A 20,175-nucleotide genomic window follows, 5' to 3' on the forward strand; every position below is an offset into this window, starting at 1 on the left:
CCTTTGAAAGAACCATCGAAACATTGGTAACCCAATCTCTATATCAACAATCCAAGTCCTGCGTTAGATTGTGCGGCATTGAGCACTGCAGAAACCATTTCAGAGCAGTAGGCTTAGCATTTAGCTAGTAGAATTTTTTTCTCCATAGACCGAACCTGGACACAAATATGGGATTTATTTATTATATGTTATTCTTATAAGTAGTTGCCAGTATGTTATGCCTCTTGTTTTTGTTATTACACTTTTAAAACAGTGAGATAGTCTCGCTACAATTTCCACACTTGACACTTGACCGGAGTTGGCAAGTCCCACTGTCCGTCAAAGAAAACATACCCTATACAGGATATAGGGATATAGTTCCACTAGCAAGTAAATCATTCATACAAAGCGGGCCCAAAGATACGACACGAAGTTGTAAGATACCACGAGATCATATTATGTCCATTGTTTAGATTAACAACTGTCTCAACAATGATTTGCGTCCTAATTCATTCGTCTCGCCCTGAACTGGCGTTTAAAGAAGAGTCTCATTATACAGAGCACGGGGTCTTTTCGTAAAGAAGTTCCTTCAGTACTAGATATAGATCCACGTGCATACAAGTTGCCCCAGTTATAGATTCCCAATCACGTTCGATAGTTTTGAGATCTATGAATATAAATATTATGTAGGCGTGATAAAGTACTTTGTGTGCAGTGGAAAAAACAAATAAAACAACAAAAACGATAATACCACCAACGACATTGTTGCTTTTTTTGGAAAATGAAAGTAAAAAAAAAAAAAAAAAAAAAGGCTAAAAAAAATTCAACATAATAAAAGGAGTTAGCTTTTACACACAAACTCGTTGGTGGCCCATGTGGATCGGTCGTAATCATATATTGAAGATCAAAATAAACAGCTAAATAAAACTTGCTTTAAAAAAAAAAAAGATATGCAAAAAAAAAACAACAACAACATGTGTGCTAAGAGTAAAAAAAAAATAATGCACACTTTAGACAAATATTTAGTAGCCCGATGTACTTAAATGCACAACATAGAACACAATTTAATAGGTTTATTCCATCCGTGCCAATGGGGCAATAGTGAGCAATAAAAATATAAGAATAAATTATTGTTTTGAAAATGGTTTGAAAATGTGTATGAAACAAAAATGAATATTTTATTTCAAAACTAAATTGATTTTGAAAATGATACACACGATTTCGCTTTTAGTTATTTGAGTTGTAAACTTGACAGAAAGACAAACACATTAAATGATAGAAAGCATGAAATACAGTTGAGGATTTTACCTACAAGGGCCGCTAAAATCCATAAAGACTTCACTTATCTTTTTATAGAAGCCCTAAATGATGGTTATTGAGAACCTCCTTTATATCTATATATATATATATATATATATATATCTATATATATATACATTTTGTTAGTTTTTATACTGATATTTCTTCTACTTTTGAGTTCTGTTATAACAGATTACGCAAAAAAAAAAAAAATAAGATGTACATTTATATATAAATATAAATAAAGCTCTCATCTTTTTTTCTTATGGGGCCAATGTTGTTTTAATTGTGTGTGTCCGTCTTGTTATCAGTCTAAGAGTTCAGTGAGGACTTGTTGACAGGTGAACTGACTATTGACATAGCAGTGGGTGTGATAGGAGGCTGCCCCCAGTGATTCTAATGAGCTCAAGTAAACTGAACTGTTTTGTAAGGTTATCTTTGAACACAAAATACTTTTTTAGCTTTGTTCAATTCAATAAAACTGTTTCGCAGGATTAAAGGTAAGGACACGCAATTCTTCATATGCTGGAATTTTTTTTATCTATTCAGTGCTAGATAATCTTTAGCGTGAATTTGAATGAAAAACATATTAGGGCTACTGTCTAGCTAAATCTTTCCAGTCTACTACTTAACTCTTTCTCTCCGTAATTATTTACCAAATTCTGGTGGACTCAATGTTGGTATCGTAAGTTAGGAGAGAAAGGGTTAATTATATTTTTTACTTGGAAGTCGATATGGAAGTGAAACGATACGGCGCCAATGCGTCTTTAAAATCTGATATTTCAAGCCAATAGTGATGTTTGCTGTTTATTGAAATCATCACTGTTTGACCAATCTTCAATAGTGATGTTTGCTATTTATTGAAATCATCACTGTTTGACCAATCTTGGTGAAAACTTACGTGAATAGTCCTTAGACCACTGCGGAGGTGGTAAGTGGTAGGTGATATCATAACCCACCAAAAACAACAACAAAAAAGTAAGTTTTCACTTTTGTTACAGGCCCCTAATTATTTTTTTCCCGTCAAGTCTTTCAGAAATGTATTGCCAACAAATAAAAGTATTTCTATGATGACTAGGCCTACATATCTCCACTCAGGGCCGGCCCTAGCTATTGCGGGGCCCTATGCGAAACGGATTGCGCGGGGCCTTGTCTGGGTAGGGATAAGCATAATATCAAAATTAAGATTATTTTAGTTAGAAAATATTTTCGTCTTTGCAAAAAATTTTACTTAAATGAAAACTCACAATGCTGTTTTTATTTATTGGCACACCAGATATGACAATATTGTCCGTTTTTCAGGAGACTTTAATAATTTCGGGAAATTTCCTGAAAATCAGGAGGCTGTGGAAACCTTTTTATTATATATAAGTTATATTGGTTTAATTAAATAGCGCGGGGCCTATGAAAGCGCGGGGCCGACTGCGACCGCATAGGCTGCAGTGGCCTAAGACCGGCTCTGTCTCCATTATTTAGAAATAAAATTTATAAAAAAAAAACCCACTAAATTATCGCGTTAACGAATGGAACTTTGTGAGCTTTTGTCTCTGCTGTTGGGCACCTCTTTTGTGGAGGCAACGGGGCAGTAGCCCGACCTGCCCTCCCCCAAATTCGGCCCTGATGTCGCGTATTCTTGTTTTGATTAAAAGAAAACGAATTGTGTATTTCTGAAAGAAATTGATTTAATCCTAAAAGAAGAAATCAGGAAACGATTCTCTCCCCTTTTAAAACTCTCCGACGCTCAGAAATCAAAAGTTGTCTAATTTTCTAGTATCAATTATCTCCCTTTCATTAATTTACTATTGTGTGTAGCTACTACAGCGGTTCTCAACCTTTTTAGCTCGGAGAACCCGTGATACGTTTCTCCACTAGGCGGTGACCCCCAACCATAAAATTTAATTCGTTCATAGGCCTAGGTAAGCCCTAATTGTGATTTTTCTAATGTTATAAAATCATAATCCTATTTTAAATGTATACAGCTGACATCCATGATGTATTTACATAGCAAAAACCATTATGCAATTTTATGAAGTGTGAAATAAATTTGTGCTTAAAATAAATTACAATAGAAAAAAAATCTTTAAAATATAACATCTATGGTACAAATGTAGTTGATACAACACTTAAGAAATCGTATGACCAAAGAAAAAAAATCTTTCAAAGAAACTTAGACAAAAACTATCATTTTTGATGGTCTTAGGCGACCCCTGGCAAGTGGTCATTCGACCCCCCAAAGGGGTCGCGACTCACAGGTGTTGAGAACCCCTGAGCTACTAGAGTTTTACACTTCTCTTCACGAGTACCTCTTGCTGTACATTTTTATCAAAAGCTGACAATGCCGTTTTTTTTAAATCGCAATTTTGTCTATTTTCATGAGAATTTTATTAGTTTTCGGTAGATTTTAATAATTTCAGATTTCCAGGACTTTTCGTATATTTGGCAATTTCAGGAGATTTCAAGGGGCTCCTGAAAAATCAGTATATATTTATAGTATATATAGCTTATAATGTTTAAATTTTATAATTTACTGATAGCATTAGGTTGCAATGACCTAAGCCCTAAGGCAGGCCCTCGTTTTGAAAAACAGAAATCTCTTTTGAAAGGAAAGGATTAGTTTGACAAGGGTACTACCATTCATTAGACGAAGTTACTCTGTTTCAATAGTGTGATAGTAAGTGTATGTGTTTTGAGTGGCTGGTAGTGCAGTGTGTGTGTGCCTGTGTACGAAATGACCAGTGGACTTTGAGTGTACATGGTTGAGTGAACAGCAGTGTGTCAGGACTGTGTGTAAAAGGAGGTCAGTTTTAGAGAACAAGTGGCTGGAGTAAAGAACAGAAATAGAGACGAATAAAATCATTGTGTTTATTGAAGCTCGTGTTGTTTTAGTCTATTACAAATAGCAACGCTGCTGATAATGTCTCAGTGGCCGACATTACATCGACATCATGACATCCTCATTTACAAAATCTGTCGTGAGACCCAGACACACGGAGAACGAATCCTGACACTCGGGCAAAGGTCACACAAACAGGTCTCGGGTGTAAAGATGTATGCCAAAGATTTCCTACGAAAACCAGAGCATAGATTTTTTTTTAATAGTTTGTGACCCTGGGCAACAACCTAGTCTACAGTGACCCAGATGAATGGGCACTTAACGGGCACTTAACATGCACTTAAAGGGCATTTAAGGGGCACTTTGTTGGCACTCTTTTGAGTATTGACGAGGGTTGACGAAACTACGGGCTGCGGGCCATACCTGGCTCGTGACTCAATACCCAGCGTCTTCCCACAGTGCAGAATGTAGTCGAAAAAAAATACCTTACCTTACCTTAGTCTGTTGGTGCACCATGCAAGATTCGTCAACCGTCTTTCTCCATGGCGCAAAGAATTAGACGCGACGATTTTTTTGCGATAATGCAGCCCGCGACACACGCCAGAAATGTATTCACCCTCAGAACACCTCTCAATGTCTGTTTTAATCTAAAATATTCTTTTATATTCTTTTTTTATACAAAATATCCCAGTTTGATGAAAAAATAACTTTTTTTATTTGATTTTATCTTATAAAATACAGACGTTATTTATAGTCATACATGTTAACCATTGACTTCAAATCCGCCTAGTCATTGGTTTTCCAGGCTGGCTCAGGCAACCCATTCCATACTCTAATAGTATTAGGGGAAAAGGAGCATTTGTGTGAATTTGTCCTAGCATATGAACGAGGAATATGCCTTTATCTTTGTGTCTTTCTGAGTATTTTATCAGGTTTTGTTTTTGTATTTGAAGATTATGGTTCAGTGTTTTATGTATAATTGCTACTTCACTTTTAAGTTTTCTATCCTAAAGGCTTTCTAAATTTAGTGTTTTTACTAAAGGTGTTACATTAGTCAAAGGTGAATATTTTTTTGTCATGAATCTCACTGCTCTATTCGGGGCCGACCATGTCCTTCAAAGCTGCATTCTTTATCGAGAGGCCTGAACAAGACATTGCACCCCCTCAACCTTTTTTCTATGGAAGAAAAATTATATGGAGAACCTCCATATCTGAAAACCAATTCGTAGTTCCTATCAGATACAGGACTAGTTATTTGAACCTTCCAGCATAGAAATGAGAGCGACGAAGAAAAAGATTCGGGGTCTCACTGCGGTCTTAAAATACAATCTTAAAGTACCGGATTCGTTATTGTCCGAATCCTATAGGCTGCAAATGTATGTCCGAGGGGCAAAGGAAAGGTGGTGAAAGGCATTCCGATGGTGCTGACAAGTTTCCTTGCTTACTCTTTTGGGAAAATTTTAAATTCGAATTTGTCATTTGTTTTCTTATCACAATAGACGATGTCACAACATTTGGATGGTACGATGTTGTTATGCCGGGGATTTTACTTGAATTCAATAGTTAAGAAAAATGACGATCTAGAATTACAATTGACGATTCTTTGATAAAACAAAACTCTGGAACTTTATTTAAATATAACGTAAGTACAGCTTATGTACAAAATTACAAATCAATGAGCATGAAACATATTACAATGGCTTTTCAAACAGAGCTCTTAGAAACGTGACTGTCTACAAGGACATTATTTATTCGACTGGCGTTACTTTCTTACACCCCGCCAATTCTCTGGCGCTAACTCTTTTCAAAAAAATGTCTTTGTTTAATTTCAAATCAACCAATAGATTTCAGACATACTAATCACGTCCCTTGGGTAAATCCTGACGTGTTATCAAGTGTCTAAATTTGAGGGGTAAATCCCGAGGCTAATGTCGAGGGCTTATATTTTCTTTTAAAAGTGAAATGTACAAACAATTCTATAATGTAATCTGTGACATATTACCCCCCCCCCCTCCATTTAGCATTTGTATAGTAATAGAAATGCTCATATGTATTAAAATTATTTAAATATACACAAAATACCATACATGAAATTATAGAAAAATGGTTGAGGTAACATATGACAAATAAAGTCAACTTGGAGATAAAAAAAATGTAAATGCAGTGAATAAAATTATTGATGACTTTGGACACCTGTTTCACTATTCAAGTGGTTATGAAAATGAGACAATGCTTGTCATGAACAATATCAAAAGTTGTACAAAGCATAATACTTGGATAAATTAAATCTTGAATTGAATGAGTTACTTCTCTTCATGGTGCTTCATGATAATATTAAAATATGACATTATAACTCATTTGGATAGTACTAATGTGAAAATGTGTACTTGGAAAAATATATTGCATATGAAAAATTGACATAGAAAAAATAATTGTGATAGTACATGACAATCTTCTGAGAAAATAATACTCAATGTGATCAATCTTCTGAATAATAATACTCAATGTGATATAAATCTCATCATGTGTGAAGCAATGAAAAATTCCAATTGTCTGTCATGTATCTGTACTATTATAATAGGATATATGCAATAATATTCGACCTGAAATAAAATACCTGAAATAAAATGCACATGATTTAAAAATTAAGATGTCTGATGCATGTCATATGCAAAGATGCTGAAACATAATAAACAAAGTATCTTGAATGAGTGACTTTCCTCAGTGGGTTGCTTGGTGCTGAAATAAATACAACATCTGATATAGAACTCCTGTGGAAAAAATGAGTAGACAAATTAATTGATTAAGTACAACTGAATACTGTTCTTCCTTGACGAGTATGAATGATAATGGATCAAGTGGCACTAAATATGCTATAGTACATATGTAGAGTAGAAATGTAAAGTTCGGAACCCTTCTGAATTGCCGACATGGATGTGCATGTGCGTTTTCTAAACTTGAAGAAAAGGTCTTTCAGTTTATGAAGCTGTTGTCTCCATGTCATAATGATCTCACAGATAATGTCTGATTGAACCGCGTTTGAGTTTGGTGAAAATAAGAACTGTCCGAAACCAAAACTCAATTTTCTGGTTGATGAACTTTGACGCTGTAGAACAATGGTAGCAGAATGCTTTGCATTAGAATGTTCAATAGAGCAATGACTGAACATGTCTGAGTTCAATCGGTCAATACAGCAATGTTGAAGAAGTTCATTTGTTCCTTTCTGAAGAAAAGTTGCCCCTTGAGTAGAAGGAGGATGAAACTTGGTGTTGTCAATGTTGTTGCTCTCTGGGTTGTTTTCAAATTGCAGTACTGGAAATGTTTCAGAAACACTGGTAAAGAAATCTGCATGGTCTGGAAACACTTTAGTGTCCTTCACTTGCTGTAGTGCTATGTCATCCAGAGTGATGACCTTGGGAATGTCAAATTGATTTGATGCCGGTAATGAAACATCTATCTCAGGAATGGGTGTTGATGATGTTTCTTCTTCTTCCTCAGGAATAGTTGCTAAGCTTGTAAAATTATTAACTTCTGCTTTGATGTCTTCATTATCTGTTTCATGGTAATGTTCAAACATATGAACATGAAATACTCTGGTAACCTTGTTGACATTGATTTCATAAAGCAGGTTGGAAATCTTTCTGGTGATGGTAAATGGACCTTGCCATTTGTAGAATAGCTTGTTACTCCAATCTGGTAACAGTAAATTGACTTGATCTCCTTGAGCAAAATATCTTGATTTCATGTGTTCATGTACTATTCTTTGACTTTCAATGTTCTTGGATGTAATGGCTTCTTGAGTTGACTCACATTCTTTCAAATGAGGAATACTTGTATGAGTGGTAGAGTCAAGTTGCATAGTTTTTCTTTTGTCTGGTATAGCCAAAGTTGATTGAATAAAAATTTCTTTGTTATCTGCTTCTGATTCTGGTTCATGAGACTTGTCTTGATTGCAGCAGAAATGTTCAATGCATACCATAGTATTGGTAGGTAATGATGCAGATGCAGTGTTGTTCAAGTCTTGATGTATGAAGTCATCTTCAATGGTTAGGGATGGGAAAGTACTAGGCAGGGATGGGCTTATATTGTCAGGTAGGGATGGACATGTAGTGGGTAGGGATGGACATGTAGTAGGCAGTGATGTCCCTGTAGATTTACTTGAGTCATGATGCATAGATTCATTGTTGTCAATTCTGGCTTTGTAGTCTGGTTCATTCTTTGTTTTAGTTATGTTGCTTTTCTTTTGAGTTTGTTTCTTCTCACAATAATCATGTTGACAATGTGAACAATTATTAATGTATTTCTTGACATCTTTGGTCAGGCTAGGCCAATAATATTCTTTGGCAATTCTCTTCTTAGTACTTGTTACACTCATATCTATGGTTTCATAAAACTCATGCTTGGCTTTGATTATTTGTTGTCTGTACTTCTGTGGTACATATATTTGTTCAATTATATTGTACTTGTGGAAAATAATCTTCTTGAGAAATTCATCTTCAAGATATGCTGTAAGCTTTCTTAATTGAGCTTTCTGGTATATTCTTGTTAATGTTGCATCATTCTTTTGTTCAGCTTTGAATTCGGTATTTTTCAATTCTAATAATTCTCGTTTTAGTTCTTTTTGCCGTCTTTTGTCATCTTCTCTGTCTATTTCAGCTAATTTATTATCAAACCATCTTTCTCGTTCATGTGAAGGAATATTGAGTTTTTCTGCTAAAGCTATGGCTTCACCTATTAGGTCTGTTGTTGAAGTCATGTTACAATGTACTTTTGCTTGATATTCTTTTTTCTTCCTGTCGATGAACCCATTCATCTGGTTTAGGTACTTGTTTTTCTTTAGCTATGTCAAATAATTCTAACCATCTTTGTGTTCTTGTCTTTGGAGACATGTTGAAAAATATACCAACTTGGAATGTAGAAATATAGTAACGTTTTGAATATAACAAATGAATGTTAGTTATGCCGTAACTGGCTATGAAGTATAACTTTGTTTTACAGTAGAAGTACTACTGGAGTCGTTGTGTTCTAGAGCCGGAAGCCGTATTTAATTTTTTTGTTAGTTTCTTGTATTGGAGCAAAAAGTTCAATATCTGGATTTTGGCTTTATCTCAGATATAATAATAATATAGATCTAGTGACAAAGTTCTTGAAGCCTCCATTTGCTAATAAATTCTTGACAGTAGACTTGTAGTTACTGGAGTCGTATGATTGAATATATAGATCTATTGAGCCGAGTACTTTTTACTGGTTTAACAGTTGGTTAAATCTGGTCTTCTGTTTACTTTGTGCTGCACAAATGATTATTTACTGGTCTTCTTTATAATGCCAGTTATTTGATTTACTGGTCTTTTTTATAATGCCAGTTATTTGATTTACTGGTCTTTTATATTGCCAGTTATTTGCTTTACTGGTCTTTTTATATTGCCAGTTATTATGTATATTGGTCTTATTCCTTTTGCCAATTACATATAATAATGGATTTCGTGAGTTAGACGTAACTCTAACGAAAATCTTTATAAAAGAATTATCGATAACCAACTGACCTGTTAAACACAGAAATTCTGTCCTCCGTTAAATAAGAATGAAGTTCCTTTGAAGAGTTTAGAAATTGGTCCTAGATCTTGAATAAATTTCGTTAAAAGTTGTCCATGAACTTTTGTCCCGTCGGAGGTGCCAGATATGTCACAACATTTGGATGGTACGATGTTTTTATGCCGGGGATTTTACTTGAATTCAATAGTTAAGAAAAATGACGATCTAGAATTACAATTGACGATTCTTTGATAAAACAAAACTCTGGAACTTTATTTAAATATAACGTAAGTACAGCTTATGTACAAAATTACAAATCAATGAGCATGAAACATATTACAAAGGCTTTTCAAACAGAGCTCTTAGAAACGTGACTGTCTACAAGGACATTATTTATTCGACTGGCGTTACTTTCTTACACCCCGCCAATTCTCTGGCGCTAACTCTTTTCAAAAAAATGTCTTTGTTTAATTTCAAATCAACCAATAGATTTCAGACATACTAATCACGTCCCTTGGGTAAATCCTGACGTGTTATCAAGTGTCTAAATTTGAGGGGTAAATCCCGAGGCTCATGTCGAGGGCTTATATTTTCTTTTAAAAGTGAAATGTACAAACAATTCTATAATGTAATCTGTGACAGACGAGATTCACTTTTTGAAACAACTTTTGAAGACTTTAAAAAGACTTTTGTATTGACTGTAAGTCTGGGTAGTTTACTGAAAATATACAGAAAGTTTGACGGTTACATTAAACATATGCATGCATAAGTCCGAACGTTAAAAAAAAAGGGGTGAGGAGTGTTAAAAGGCTGATCTTGTTTGTAAAGTTCCCATTTCAGACAAAAATTAACTAATTAGTTAATTAACTATTGGTAAATATTTTTTTTTCGTTGGTATATAAAACAAGGGAAGGAAATCGTAGTTGACAGATGTGGAGGTATAAGTTGAATTAATCCCCTTGAGGACTCTTTAGCCCTGAACATTTTTTAAAATGCATTAAAAAAAAACGATCACAAGATACCCCCCTTCTTCCCTCCCCTCTTTCCCAATTGGTCCAGACAAAAGATAGGATCATAGCGTATTGAGAAAGCTAAAAGTTCAACAAAAACAAATGATAAAAATATTTCTGATCGCACAGATTTATTATGTCAAGGATGACGCCATAAGAAATTGCATGAATAATCCAAACTAATTGATACAATTACAATAAATAGAAGCATTTTTCTTTAAAAAAAAAAGTATTTTTGTTTGTTTTTCTTGTTCCCAACTAATGTCAGGCACCCACTAGAGCCCTAAAGATCCTAAAATTAAAAATCTCAGTCTTCAACAGGATTCGAACCCGGGACCCCTCGGTTCGGAATCGAAGCGCTGTACCACTCATCCACCACTTAATACGCAAAAATTTGAGGCACACAAAAAAATGGAAATATCTTTTCATCATTATTTACCCTTTGTTTTCCTCATGGAACAAGGGCCTCAATAACAGACTACTCTTCACGATCTAATGCTAGTCTTATTATCGGTTGCCCGCTCTTTCCTGCCTTCTCAGCTTCACTGCGTCGCCAGGTTTGTTCTAGTATTCCTCTGCATCTTGTGACCACATTATATCTATGTATCTAGCACGTTTTTAAACGGTACGGTGCGGTGCGAATATCTGGACGTAAATAAAAGATGACGTCAGAGTGAAAACAGACGGCTCGATTGTCGGTCGCCATTTTGTTATAAATTTCGGATTGCATTATCGATTTTAATTTTGCTAAATATATATATATATATATATATATATATATATAAGTTCTCTAATTCATTTGGGTGTTTTAGGTTGAAGGTGGATGTTCTATTGGTATGAATCATCACAGGGTTCTCTTTTCTTCCGCAGCGATATTTTTAGCATTCTACACATTCTATTAGCTCATAATGTTTTTTTCGTATTTTGTTTTAAATTTGTTCCAGGGATACCTAAAGACAGCTAGATCTAGCACTGACAAAGACTATCATGAGCACAAGGGGCTACAGGCCTGTGCAAGGCTTGCGAGAGAAGAAGGACGATGACGTCAGCGATGACGCTGGCAGTGACACGCGCTGTGGGATTCTGTCAGTGACACCGAATGCCGTACAGCCGTGTGCCAACATGGTCTGCTTCACGGCTTTCTACGGCATTGCTGCCCTTTTGACCTCCACGCTGACTTCCTATGTCAACTCACAGGTCAGTGAAAAACAACCAAAACAAAAAAACAACTAAAAAGTAGTTATCTCAGTAATATGTAAATTAGTGGATCAGTATGTATGTATGATTGTATGTATGTATAAATGTATGTATGTATGTAAGTATGTATGTATGTATGTATTATTATTATTATTATTATTATTATTATCGTATTGTCGAGTCTGTGTTTGTGCTGTGGTCTCCCTCAGTCGCCGAACGACTTTGGTTCAACGCATAGAAATGGGACGGAACCTGGGTATTATTTATGGTTGGAACAATGTCGCCCATGCAGCGGTTAGCCATATCCATGCCGCTGATGTGTCCAAAGGAGCGGCATATACCCGATACACTTTGTGATCAACTTCTGCCAGGATGTAACACTGGTTGGTGCAAGCTGCTTACGAGTCACCGGTTCATGATTTTTTTCCATAGGGCTGACATTCTCATGTTTGCATATGTTTCAATGCATTGTTTTCCTTCTGTATGTAATAAGCTATTTCTTATGTTGCTACGTTAGGACTACTAATTGCTTATTCACTGGTCAGTCTGTTAATTCACTGGTCAGCCTGTTCTATTAAATCACTGGTCAGTCTGTTGTGTTAATTCACTGTAAAAATGTTTGTAAAATGTTTTACTTATTTCGGATGTTCCTTCAGAGTTGAAGATAATTACTTCCTAGTCCAAACCTCCCGCAGGACGGCGGGGGATGGGAGCGGGCAGGGTTTGAACCCGGGACCATCGATAAGTCCGAACGACAGTCCAGCGTGCAAACCGCACGACCAGCCTGTTGTGTTAATTCACTGGTCAGTCTGTTGTGATAATACACCAGTCAGTCTGTTGTGTTAATCCACTGGTCAGTCTGTTGTGTTAAATCACTGATCAGTCTGTTGTATTAATTCACTCACTGGTCAGCCTGTTGTATTAATTTACTGATCAGCCTTTGCGTTAATTTACTTGTCAGCTGTAGGTAATTGAAGTCATTATAAAGTAACCGTTAGACCACTGGTCTGTATTTAAGTTGTAATTATTATAGAGTTCTTTATATTTATGGGAGTGCAAACAGTGCAACTGTCCAGAGCCTTACCCTCAAAAGACAATATGCAGACAAAATACAACAAATAGATTGTCAATGACATGAAATATACAAGTACTCTTATATGTCAATACCTTTGCATTCATTTTGTTAATTTTAATTGAAGCCGTGAAAACAGGGTAGGGATTGCACAAAATATGCGTGTAATAAACTACCCCTTTCAGACACGGATATTTATTTGGGTAGATGATTAAAGGGTCATCATTTTCTTTGGTTGACATTTAAAGAAGGTATAATATGGCCCGTACAACGCAAGCCACCTTTATTTTCTCCATTTTAAGTTGGGTGGACTCAGGGGCGTCCTAAAAATCCCAAAATTCAAAGTCCCAGTTTTTGCTGGGATCTGAACCCGAGCGCTTTAGTACTCAGTCACCACGAATCCCGGTCTTGAAAAGGCCAAAAATACGTTCAAGCTGCAGATAAATATGCCCAGTAGTGACTGGTAGAGAGTAGGGGATATTGTGGTATATTGATTCTCCCGAAAATAAAATTAAATTAAGACTACGTAATTACGAAAATGCAACAATATATGTAATCTTTATTCATTTTATCTCATCTCTGCCTGTGGACCCTTCTGGGGAATAGGCTACCAACCAGCTTCAGACGTCTCGGCTCTGGGCGAGTCTCTCCAACTGCCCCTACGTCTTGCCCATCTGCTTCGAATCTGCTTCCAAATCGCGGCTCCATGTATTCCTGGGCAGTCCCCACTTCCTGTATACAACCGAACAAGGCAAGCCCTAACCTGGAACCCCCAAAGGAAAGAGAAAGAGGGGACGGCGGTGGATAACCCTTATACTCGAAATAAATCTATTTAAGTATATACTATAAACCGATTCATATCATACTATCATTTAATGTAGCTTCATACCAAACATGTAGGTCTAAGGCCTAAGTAAATATCTTACATTGCAGTGGTAAATAGGGTCTACACCGACGGATAACAAACAGTTACTTTTTGATTTGCCAGGTGACCACGCTAGAAAGACAGTTTGGCTTTACATCCAAACAAACTGGACTCATCATGGCAGCCAACGATATCGGCTTTTTGATCTGCGTCCTCTTTGTTAGCTACTCCTCGACCAGGGTTCACATCCCTAGATCGCTGGGTAAGTTTTGTATTGTAACGTTCCGTTTGAGTGAAATAAGAACATGAAACTAAAATGTTATTTAACCTTGGTTAGGCCAATAATAGAATATGGATCCTCTGTTTGGGACCCCTCAACTCAAGAAAACATTGAGAAATTGGAACAGACACAAAAGAGAGCAGTGAGATTCATAACAAATTAATATTCACGTTTAACTAGAGTAACACCTTTAGTAAAATCAGTCAATTTAGAAATCCTTCTGGAAAGAAGATTGAAAAGTAAAGTAGCAATTATACATAAAACACTGAACCATAATCTTCAAATACAAAAACAAAATCAATAAAATGCTCAGAAAGACACAAAGATAAAGGTACATTCCTCATTCCATCTGCTAGGAAAATTTTTTACAAATGCTCCTTCTTCCTTAGCGCTATTAGAGCATGGAATGGGTTGTCTGAGCTAGCCAGGAAAACCAGTGACTTGGTTAACATGCATGACTAGATGCATGACGCGTAGGACGTAACCAACTTCTTTTTTTGAAGTAACGTCTGTATTATATAAGATAGATAAGAATCAAGTCAACGGACAGCAGTGTGGTGCTGTAGCTCGACGCCCAATGTACAGGAGGAAAGGCCTTTTAGTGAAGATGGAAACAGCTGTTCAAGGCTGTTGCTGTATTTAGACAATATGTAGTTCCCTTTGGTACCGTAATAAGGAATTGGAGCGCTGCTGAGTTGACAAAATAGTGTGACCCAAACCCAGTAATGGTAACTGAGGACACCTTTAGACAGATTCGGGTATGAGGAGCTCTTAGTTAAAGCCTGTACACTTAATGAAATCATTCTCTGTAGTCATAGGAGTCTGCAGAGTCGGTTAGCCGCTACGACTCTTAACTCTTTCTCTCCGTAATTATTTACCACATTCTGATGGAATCAACGCTGGAATCGTCTGTTAGGAGAGAAAGAGTTAATAAACTTTTTCTGAGCTGTCTTCTCTGTTCATGTGCCGTCTCTCGACTGATATAGTTTGGTTTCATTTATTATTTTTTTAATTTGGAAATAATTTTTCTTGTGTTCTAGGGTTATAGTGACTATCTTGTGCCGGATTTATAATGACTATCTTCTTCCAGAGTCATAATGACTACATCGTTCCATACTCAAAATCTAGCGAAAATTTGAGGTCACTAAATATCGTTAGTTTTATTTCCTTCTAAGAATTATAATCTTTTTGCTTTATTTTCAAATATCCTCGATCCAAAGCTATATAATACTACGAATAGGCTTAGACCAGGGGTTCTCAACCTATGGGTCGCGACCCCTTTGGGGGTCGATTGACGATTTGCCAGGGGTCGCCTAAGACCATCGAAAATAGGGATTGTTATTGTCTACTCTTCTATTGCTGTGTGTGTGTGTAAGGGGGAGGGGGTCGCGGCAAAGTGAGGAATTGTAAAAAGGGTCGCCGAGCTTAAAAGGTTGAGAACCGCTGGCTTAGACTGAGCTTTACAAATGGGAATGGATTAGTCTACCTTGCTTTCATAAGCAGATCAACATTAAATAGATAATTTCGCATTTCGAGGTAACTAACACTATATAAAAAACAGCTTTTCTTTTATTAGCTTCTAATAATTCAAATCTATTATGCCTTAGTTTATAAGATTTTAGATCTAGATCTATAGGCCTATAATTCTAGGACTAGAACTAGACTGGGTCTTACAAATTGGGATAGCTTACTTTCTTTTCATAGGGCCTATGCATAAACATTAGGCCTACTTCGTGTTTTTAGGTCACATTCTACGCGATTGTGACATGAAAACACGAAATAATTTATTTTTAAAGTAGCTTTTGTTTTATTTGCTTTTAATAATTATTCTTTATTTTTAAATCATTAGGAGTTCATTATTTTTTTAACGTTTGTATTATTTTATTCGTAACATTTATTACGAATTCTTACTTTAAAAAAACAATATAGCCTACTTTCCATTCATATATAAATCTAGGGGCCTGTATAAATATAATAGAAAGATATTCTTCGCACGACGTAGTTCGATTAGTGTTCGCAGAAGAATGTGGCCTTCCATAAATACACAATGAAATATAGTTTAGTTACATGAATTTGTTCTTGCATTGTTAACTATTAATTTTTAAATCATTTGATTTTTTTTTTTAAAGGAAACCTCAGAATTTGCGATATTCAGTTTTAGCTTTATCATCATAGGAATCCTTGGGCCTTCTTTGCCTCTTTTTTTGGGCTTTATGTGCCTACTTTATTACCTGGATGTATACTTCAACTATTGGAGTTAATGTATATGTATTTTTACTTTTAATGTTTTTATTTTGGTATTTAAAAATTCCATAATATTAGATCAATACGAGAACTTTTTTTTTAAAACTAGGTATTGCTACTGTTACGTTTGGGATCTCAGGATTATCATGTTCACTGCCACACTTTATATTCGGAGCTCGGGTTCATTCGGAGACTTTCGCTAATGTGACTTCTAACCAATCACAGATGTACGGAGACTTCTGTGACGCCAGCAACTCCTCTTCGGCATTGTGCAACAGGGACCTTCGGAGATCTGGTTCCTGGAGCTCCGAGCACGTGGCGACCATCTCCCTGGGGATCATTGTTGTCGGCATGATGCTGCAAGGTTTCGGCAAGGCTCCGAGGGCGTCCCTTGTTGTGACCTACGTAGACGACAACACGAAGCGAACAAACACTGGGATTTTTATGGGTGAGTTTATTGACTGTTTAACTCCTTCGTACGTTTGTGATAACTAGAGCTTCAAAAGTTGGCCGCTGCACGCTGGTAAGAATTAGTTAAATGCAATATATATTTAGACACAGAAGTGGGCAGCCTTAAAACAGCACGGGACTTTGATTATATACAGTATATATATTATATATATTAAGGATGGCTGCCTGGTCGTGCGGTTTGCGCGCTGGACTGTCGTTCAGATTTATCGATGGTCGAGGGTTCAAACCCTGCCCGCTTCCATCCCCCGTCGTCCTTCGGGAGGTTTGGACTAGGAAGTAATTATCTTCAACTCTGAAGGAACATCCGAAACATGTAAAAACAAAACAAAAATAGGGGGGCTAAAGGCTTTGCGCTGGGGTTTTATGCCTCCTCATGTGTCTGGTGAGACCTATGTGAGCCCGGATTGTTCGGCTGCACACTGGGCAGGTTACTCCAGATGGAGCTAGTGTCCTTGGCCTTGCTTTTTTTTTCCTCTATCGCTTTTCTTTTGCCAGCGCTGTTCTCTTGTCCTCAGAAATTTGTGCGCCAGTTTTCACAGGGTGACGCCATGATGCTCTGCCATGTGCTTCTGTCTCCCAGTTGGCTGGGTCAATGCTGAAAGCTTTCAGAGAAGCTTTGACACACCTTCTTCATCCAGGGGTCTGAGAGCTTTGCACTGCGGATTTGTGCCTCCTCTTGTGGCTGGTGAGACCTATGCCCGGGTACACTGTTCTGCCTCACCGTGGCACCCGGGTGGAAACGGCTACTTGAGGGGGTAGCTAGGCTAAGTGAATGGCGAAACATAACTCCCGTGGGGATGCCCACGGGTAGACGAGAGTCCACCTCTTGCACGGGCGGGGTTGCAAAAGAGTTCCCACAAACCTGTCACACATCCATGCGCTGTCCCTCAAGAGACCGTTACATAAATGGCATGTCTCCCACGGTCAGCTTGGTATGACGAAGGAAAATGGCGGAGGCTTCCGGTGTCCTCGGCCTTCGGCCATGTGCAGCCAAGCATGCGTAGAGGGCCAAAGGCATCGGAAACAGCAATGCTTTACATAGGCATTGACTCGGGTCTCTCTCAAACAGAACTGTGTTCTCACAGGTTTTTTTTTTGTTTTTTTTACTGTTTAGCGTCCAAACAGTTTTTTTTTCAAACTTAGAGCTCGAAGAGCCTTCGGCTCATCTCTTTAGACGATCAAACGGTGAGACCTATGCCAGCCCGGAATGTTCGGATGCACACTGGACAGGCTATTCCAGCTGGGGGTTGTGCAAATTTCACAGCTTGCACCTTCCGTCTGTCAGTTGGCAGGGTCTAGGGTTAGACTTTAGGCCAAGAGAGCTCTTCTGTTTATAAGCGGGGCGGTGTTTCTCTCCTTCGTTTGCACTTTGAATGCGAGCAGCCGACAGTACACAAATGCCTTTTTGCCTCAATTATTATAGTTGCAACTCCAGGGGCGGACTGAAAGGGTTAATGTGTGTGCGGCCTACTGATACCCACGACTCAGGCCAATCACACAGGTCAACGGGTCAACGGCTGATGAACAAGGGACATCACTGCTAGTAAACGCAAGTATGAAATGTGTTGTGGTCATGTGACCGAGAGCCTTTAATGTCGAGAGACAGTGTGTAAGAAAAGACAGTTGAGTCCTGGACACCAAAGATGTAAGGACTGTCAGGTGCCTTTGAGTCCTCGAGAATGTAGCTGTACGAGCTAGAGAGACTTGTAGTGTAAGTCAGGCAGTTCTGTTAAGTACAAGAAAGCATTTCAAGTTAGTTGTAGCCAATTGTGTTTATTGGCTGTTGATGTATTTGTAAATAAAACCGCCACATTGTTTATTGAAGCTCTTGTTGTCAAGTTCTTGTGTTAGATGTGCTGTGTTGTGTTTAGCAGTGTTTACAGAAGGCCTGATAGAGAAGAACGTAGCAGTATTATTTTTTAACTTTTCGGTTAACATCATTATCAAACTTCATGTGTGTGAGGGCTTAAAGGGCTCAAATCTTCTCTTTCCAAAAATTTGGGCGGAAACCTGCGGCAGTACGACATGCATGTCTGCCACCTTTCAGGTGAATAGCGTGTGATTACCCACATCTGTCGAGACGAATTCTGAGGCAGTCGAAAAGAGAAACGCTTTTTTTTCTTTCTCTCCGCTTCGGGGGCGCCGTGAGTTGAAGTGTCGTCTGAACCGTGCAACATATCAACCAAAGGGACAATGCTGATACTGCCGTATGTTATAACACATCTCAAGTTGAAACAAGCAGAAATAAAAAAAAAATACTTTAAAAAAACGATTAGAAAAGGGAAGCAACTGTACATTTATACTTATAAATAGGAAGCAACTGTACATTTATAGTTATATTTATGTATCGAACTAAATTAATTAATTGCCGACAATTAACTGACCAATTGGATGATTTTTTAAATATATATACTAGTTAAATGTTGAGTATCTATGATTTGTAAGAATAATAGCGTTTGTGTAACTGGTGTTGAAACAGCGCAACTAATTACCAAACATTTTCTCCACAGGATGTATCGTTACACTGGGAATTCTGGGTCCTGCCGTGGCCTACACTATGGGAGGCCTCTTTAGTAAGATGTACGTCTCTCTAGAAGGTAAACTTACTTCATGGATTAGCCTACAGTTCTGTAACTGATAATTTGTAACTGACAAATCAGCTGTTCATTAGGACGCCATACCTGTTAAACAACATTAGTAATAAACTAGAGACATTACTGCTGAATACTGAGTAGCATAACCTGTATAATATACATACTAACAGCCTTACCTTTACCTAAACAATATTAACTTACATAATCTTCATAATTAACAGTTCAAATGTCTTGATATATGGTTGAGTCACAGATTGAATGAAACTAACAAATTGATTTCTTTGCAAAACCCCGCTTAAAAATGGGCTATTGTGTACTTTACACAGGGCCGGATTTAGTGGAGTGCAGGCGAGGCTACAGCCCTGTCGTCTCCACGAGAAGAGGACTTCTACAAAAGAGTTAAAAATATATCTGAATTTTTTTTTCGCTTTTTTAAGGCTGGCAAAAATGTGATTAATAAGTGTACGCTTGTAGTATGCTCGGAATAAGTAAATACAGCTCCGGATTTACGACAATGCGTCTACCAAGGGACTTACTCTCCACAAACTCAAAGATATACATTTTTTAAAACTAAAATATTCATATAAAATTTGTTTTTAAAGGGGAGGGAGATAAAATTTACAGGAACTGTATTTCTTTCTTCTAAAACAGAGCATGCTTTGAGATATATTCTTATTCATAAGTGGATCTTGATTACGCTTTCGAAAAAATTGTAGGGGATCTTTTATATAAGACTAAGACTAAGACTGCTTTATTGACCCTTTTGGAAATTTGTTGTGATTACAAGGACTTTTCTCAT

The 20,175-nt window shown here is 37.2% G+C and overlaps 1 protein-coding gene across 2 annotated transcripts in view; it reads left to right on the top strand.

Annotated features, from left to right (window-relative positions):
• The first annotated feature begins 1,541 nt into the window (after positions 1-1,541).
• The window catches only part of LOC106073264 (solute carrier organic anion transporter family member 2A1-like), a 34,250-nt gene continuing 15,616 nt past the window's right edge, over positions 1,542-20,175 (top strand). Inside the window, exons 1-5 of one of the 2 annotated variants that reach the window (XM_056015736.1) lie at positions 1,542-1,778; positions 11,598-11,850; positions 13,911-14,049; positions 16,421-16,759; positions 19,293-19,379. In XM_056015736.1, the coding sequence (XP_055871711.1) occupies positions 11,641-11,850; positions 13,911-14,049; positions 16,421-16,759; positions 19,293-19,379 (775 nt within the window). In that variant the 5' untranslated portion in view covers positions 1,542-1,778; positions 11,598-11,640. Of the gene's footprint in view, positions 1,779-11,597; positions 11,851-13,910; positions 14,050-15,504; positions 15,604-16,420; positions 16,760-19,292; positions 19,380-20,175 lie in introns of those variants that run through there. The other variant, XM_056015737.1, reaches the window with a different exon arrangement.

Source organism: Biomphalaria glabrata, chromosome 17 (assembly GCF_947242115.1).
Source record: "Biomphalaria glabrata chromosome 17, xgBioGlab47.1, whole genome shotgun sequence".
In the NCBI taxonomy this organism is placed as follows: domain Eukaryota; kingdom Metazoa; phylum Mollusca; class Gastropoda; family Planorbidae; genus Biomphalaria; species Biomphalaria glabrata.